Source organism: Pelobates fuscus, chromosome 4, assembly GCF_036172605.1.
Source record: "Pelobates fuscus isolate aPelFus1 chromosome 4, aPelFus1.pri, whole genome shotgun sequence".
NCBI classification, from domain to species: domain Eukaryota; kingdom Metazoa; phylum Chordata; class Amphibia; order Anura; family Pelobatidae; genus Pelobates; species Pelobates fuscus.
Genome location: NC_086320.1, coordinates 329,622,191 through 329,628,552, shown reverse-complemented (window position 1 = coordinate 329,628,552; position 6,362 = coordinate 329,622,191). Strand labels below are relative to the sequence as shown.

The window sequence follows — 6,362 nt, the reverse complement described above, 5'->3', positions numbered from 1 at the left end:
GTAGATGTGTAAGTCCAAATGAAGACAACACAGTGTCATTGTAATAAAAATGGGATTTAGATCAATAAGAAATTTAGAAACAATGTGTAGTAATTATTAACAAGTTTAGCATTTTAATGAGGCACATGGTTCATGGCTTAAAGGGATACTTTGTATATTCATTTGCATAGTGTGCACTTAACCAGACATCTTCATATGCTAATAAATAGGGTGTAAATGAGTTGGCCCACAGTCTGTTGAAATGTAAATATCCAGATAATGTTTAGTACTGGGGAGACAGAATAAAATGAAAAAGTAAAAGATATTCACAAGCTAGTGATTGGTCATTTAGGTTGCATCATGGGAATAGTTAATGACAATTAGCCAATAGCAAGTAAGGCCAATAAACAAGCCCACCAGGAAGGTGGGGCTAACTTGTGTTCTGAAGTGCTCCCCTCACTCTCTCAGAATCACTGTCTTCAGTGCCTTTGTGGAGATTCTTCTCAATCCTGACTCTTCCTAGCATCTTCCTGCTCTCTCACAGCCCATCATTCTACAGGCCTTTACTTTGGTTTCCAGATAAGGTTTGAATGAGATACACATACAAGTCGTTCTTAAATTTGATCTCTAGTCCAGAGGACTTCTCCAAAGATTTTACTTGCAGCTCTGTTCCCAGCGCAGAATCTACTTCAGCAACCTTGAAGAATTCTAAGAAGAACTATCTAAAATCCCAACAGCCAACAGTCTACAAGAACCATGAATAACAATTATCTTTATTCCAACCAAGGAGAGGGTGATCTACGAATATTTCCAACTGGACATGAAAATTATCAAGAAAATATGCAAGATGTTACTGGCATGAGCCATCCACCTTACTCACAGAATAAGCAAAACTTTGACTACAAAGTAATTCAACAAGATGGTGGGCAGTGTCCACCTCAGAAGACAAACTTAATGAACCAATTCCCTCACTACTATAACGGCCCTACACAGCCTAATGCTTACAACACAATTAATTCTGGACAGCCATGGATACCACCACTAAACGAAAATCAAACACCTAACTACATAAACCAAGTATCTCCCCATGAAGCCGCCAGTCCTGTAAGCATGAATCGGCCCACTTCCCCACAGGTCATGTCCAATACTGCTCAGGCAGGGCAAGTCAAGTACCCCATGCTCCACTACCAAAAACCTTCACCAGCTATGGCTGGAAGCTGCACGTCTATGAGTACCATATCCAGTGCTGGAAGCTGCACCAATGCAAGTACTATATCACAGGCATCCACTGGAAGCGAAGACTCAGATGTTGTGGTGAGTACTTACTAATCCAAACTCATGCACTGTTTATATATATATATGTGGTTTCTTCAGGAAGCAACATGTTTGGACCACTTTGAGATTTATTTTTTTTGTTCTGGTAACATTTACTTTACAAATTTCTCATGTAATAGGAAACCTAAATGTTGGAGATAGTTTATGGTTTTATTGTCAAAGTATCAATGGCTATTTAGTGAAAAGTACACTTTATTTTTAAAGGACATTAAAGTAGAAAGTAGTGGATATGCACAAATTTTAATCTTGTTTATAGTAAACATAATGTTGTGGTGGTATGACAACTGAAAAATGTAGGTCAACATTTGGAAAATGGGAAAAAAATATTTGGAGAACTTTTCAAGCTTGCCACTTTCATCCAATTTTTTTCACTCCACTTGTCGATTTAGTTCAACTCACTATTTAATGAATAAATGTGTATTTTCATTCTACTGGTATATAGCTGTAGCAGGTGTAGAACAAATGAGGTTATGGCTGTCCATTAGGATTTTATTGTGAAGCCTGTGTATGGAAAACAATGGCATATTTCATATTGTCTAGTGATACTTTAACCTATTTTCTGCCAATATGAGCTCAAATCCTAGATGAGGTCTACTTTATCAATAAATAAATAGGGGGATATTGTAGTTTAAATAAGCCTTCTGCATAAACTCGATGACAATGTTGGCTCCAAGCAGAAGACTGTGACAATTGCAATCTGAGTGTACATATATCTATGCTGACCCCAAATTCCCATCTTGTAATTTGTGCTTCTGTATGGTTGATATATAATAGCACTTAAAGTATTAGTATTTAACACATTCGTATCACAAACTATGACTTTGTTTGATGTTTTCCTGGAGATCTGGACATTTGTAGCTGTTGTGCTCTACTTTCAAAATAATTTTGTTTTTATTTTCAGTACTGTTTTTTTTAACCTCAAGTTTAAAACTTACTCCTTACATTCACAGGATAACTCGAGCATGAGTGAGCTTAAAGAATTTGCCCGTGATGTTAAAAAGCAGAGATATTTGCTCGGTTTAACCCAGGAAAATGTTGGGAACGGACTAGGAGTTTTATACAGTAAGTTCAGATAAAAGAAAGATACCAAGACATTGATTTAAATAAATCTAAGAAATATATGATTTATATTGAGACAGTTTGTAAAAAAAAAATCAACAAATAAAAATAAACTTATATTTTAAAGAGAAAATCTGGTATTTTAATTACAGCAAGTATAATTATCTAAAATATGTATTATTAATAATTTTTGTTTCTGTATATGAATGGATGGATTTCATATTCTATATATTTTCTTTGATAAATACACTCTAAGCCTTTGAGAAAGCACAGAGAGGGTATTTAACGCAAATAAATTTGTTTTTTCAACACTTTGGTACAATGAAATGCAATATAGATGTTATCCCTGAATTTGATGGCATGTAGTAACCTTTGATTTCAATCATGAGCCCTACGTTTGGAAATATGAGTTAATGCAAGGTCAAAGATAGGAAATTCATGGAAACATGCACCGGGATACAGTTTCATTGTTCCAAAGAATCATGTTTGCATAAAATGCTCATTGTAGGCTTTTCAGGTTACAGTTGCAATGTCAGAGTGCTGTCAACATAAATATGTAAAAAGCAAAAGCCAATAACGCAATCAAACATCTTTTTTTTCATATTAATAATAATATTACCATTATTACTATCTTAATTGATTTAGTAATAAATAATAAGAGAGTTTATTTAAAGCCAGAATACCCGGACATCACATAACAGACACACCATCTACTTTGTTACAGATAAATCATTTAGCCAGACAACAATTTCACGGTTCGAGGCTGTCCAACTGTCCCTTACTAATATGCGGAAACTGAAACCAATGTTGAAGAAGTTTTATGATGAAGTTAAAACAAATCCAGCTATCCTCCAAGTAAGTAAAACACTTCCTAATTTTGAAATCATGTAAAGGGTCTTATATCCTAAAGATTTATTTACATCAAGTTGACCATGTTGTCAAAATGCAACTATTATCAGCAGTGTAATTAATGGTACTAAAACAACAATAACCACGCATCTCCCAACATTGGGAGGTATGGAATTGGGAAGCAGGTAGATTAGCCCTATGGGCATGGTCAGTGACTTGTGTCAGTGGCGATGCCCACAATGGATGAGCCTGCCTGAAAAAGGAGTGGGTTGGCCCATTGAAGTGGTGTGTCAGCGTTGTGTCAAGCACGCCAAGCTGACTGTCAGCATCTATAGCCGGAAGACCAAAGTAGGCATCCATTGAAAATCAAGATGGACTGCATCTACCATGACGGATTGACAGAATTATGGATGTATGGGCATTGTGGGTGATGTAGTCCACAACATCTGGAGTGCCACAGGTTGCCTTTCCTTGTAGTAGAACATGCAGAGAGTATTGCTAAAGCATATCTAATAATGCTACACAGGGACAGTCCCCTCTTCACAACTGCACTCAAAACACTGCAGACATCAGTATTTATCATTAAGAGAGGTACTGAGTTCAGGGTTATAGCAATATAGCCATGATTTTTTTTTACTTATTATTCTTATTCTTATTATTAATAGGACATTATTATCATCACTTAGGACATGTGTGGCATGTCAAGTAGAAACATATCATGAAGGGATACTGTAGGCACCCAGACCACTACAGCTTATTGAAGTGGTCTGGGTGCAATGACCCTTATGAACTTAGTGCTGCAATGTAAAACAGCTCTAAGCCTGCCCACAGTGACTGTCTACCAGAGAGCCCCTAGAAGGCTTCCTGTATTGAAATGGACCTTTGGTCTGGTATCTGACACTGGACATCCTCACTCTCTGCATGAGGACCTCCAGTGTCAGATTTATCCTCCTAGGAAAGCACTGATTCAATGCTTTCCTATGTGGGAGGTCTAATGCAGAGGTCTAACGCCCGTCGCGGGCCATCAGAAGGGGCGATCCAGAACCCAGCGCCGAGGGACATCGGCGCTTGGAAAAGGTGAGTAAATGAAGGGTATTCACCCAGGTGGGGGGAGGGGGGGGGGCGCGAGGAAGGGGAGAGGCAGAGGGAGCTACAGTGCTAGGAATGCAGCTTTGTATTCCTGGCACAATAGTATCCCTTTCATTTTGAAAAGTAGGGAATGGGTATATGGCTACAGTGAGTTTAATAAATCACTGCTGCTATATAAGTATGATAAAAGGAGGTATAGAGCCCTTTGCAGTATAATCAATACAAGGTGTACAGGTAGCTATGGTGCTTGGGGTGCTTTTTTGTAAGTGCCCATTTAACTCTGTGAAAAATATGCTCATTACAAATTGTGGATTTTTTCTTTTGAAACTTGTTAATCTACTAGAATGGAAAGAAATGTAATTCTGTGATTAACCGGGTATTCTTTGCATTTTTTTTTTTTTTGCAACACACTAGGTTGTTGAAAAAGGAGAAAAGCCGAACAACTCTGTAAAAAGAAAAAAACGCACATTCATTGATGAGGCGACAAAGCAAAAGTTAGAACAGAGTTATAACCTGGTCCCTCATCCCAGTAAAACAGAAATCGAAGAAATTTCAAAAGAAAGGACGCTAGAAATTGAGGTAAGTACTGACAATAAGAAAATTTATATCAACTACATTGACATGAAAATTTACAGATATTTATTAAAGTGAGAATTCAGAGTGAATTCAAATTGAACTTCAGATTTAAAGTGACACTATAGTCACCAACTCTAGTGTCTTTAGCCTGTCCCTGCAGGCTTTCTTATGTAAACACTGCCTTGTCATACAATACACACAGACACTGCATCTACTACACACATTGAATCCACTACGCAAACACACATTCTGCATCCACTCTACAAACACAGACACTGCATTCACAACACACACTGCATAACATAATGGATGTGGGTGTGTTTTGATGGGTATGACTTGAGCGGGGGGCAGCATTTCATCCTTGGACCAAGGCAGCAGACGGTCTTGGGCCGGCCCTGAGTTTACTGTTATAGTAACCATCTTGTGGCAGTCACTTTAACAATGAGTTCTAGAGATTTGACTACCAGCACACACAATTTGGGTAAACAAAGACTATAATTAAGGCCAGTTGGTCATGTCTCCAATGATGCCATCTAAACCATAGGTTTGTAAGGAGTTTTTTTTCTACTCTGCTATTTTGTCCTAACATTTCTCTGAAATTCCTTTTTCAATTTTCACAAATTTCCAGATTAATAAATAATCCTAAATGTTTTAGCTGGGACTAGAGGCAATTGTTCTCGCTGGTACAAAAGTGAATCTTTCAATGTATGAATGATTTATATTATAAATTTCCCAAATGTTTTGCTCTGCATAAATCAAACTTGGTACTTGTGTATTATGTCTGTTTAAATGTGAATAATTTGTTAATCATTTGACCACCTCATATAAGATCATTAGAATACTTCACATAAGACGAATTCCTTTATTGACCACCCATTATTTTCATTATTTATCAATAGGTTGTTAAAACATGGTTTTGCAACCGTCGCCAGAAGGATAAAAAGGAACTGAACAAACTACTGAAAGAGGCCATGGCACCTGGTAACTTTGCTCAACCTATTCCAGGTCCTAACACAGGAACCTGTGCCATGCCACCAGTGGCCGTACCGCAACCCTGCCTAATTGATATGACTGGATCAAATCGTACACCGTATATGGCAATAAACGACTACAATGGACAATTCATCCAATATGCCACGTAAAGATTGCCTCCTGGAAACCATACTTAGTACACCATGTTATATCCATATTTCTATTTTCCTCTTTTTACAGATAAACCTCTCTTTTGAGCATTAACCCATCTTGATCACTCTTACTTCAGTTTAATGTTGTAGCCTTAACCATACCACAAGAATTTACTCTAGACCTAGAACTCACTGGACTTCCCCTTAAGACTGTAATTGAACATAGATTCTACAGTTGACAATGCACTTTCCATATTTGTATATCTAAAAAGAATAAAAAAGAAAAAAAAAAGCTTGTTTGTCTCTTTGTTTGGACCATGACGTTTTGTGAATTTATGCAAATAAATAAAT

At 37.2% G+C, this 6,362-nt stretch overlaps 1 protein-coding gene across 1 annotated transcript; it reads left to right on the top strand.

The window, feature by feature from the left end:
• Nucleotides 1-735: 735 nt before the first annotated feature.
• Nucleotides 736-6,029, top strand: LOC134609462 (POU domain, class 5, transcription factor 1.2-like). Its single transcript, XM_063453136.1, has 5 exons — nucleotides 736-1,293; nucleotides 2,265-2,376; nucleotides 3,098-3,228; nucleotides 4,726-4,890; nucleotides 5,787-6,029. Exons 1-5 carry the CDS (start codon nucleotides 736-738, stop codon nucleotides 6,027-6,029), a joined length of 1,209 nt encoding a protein of 402 aa, XP_063309206.1.
• The last annotated feature ends 333 nt before the right edge of the window (nucleotides 6,030-6,362 follow it).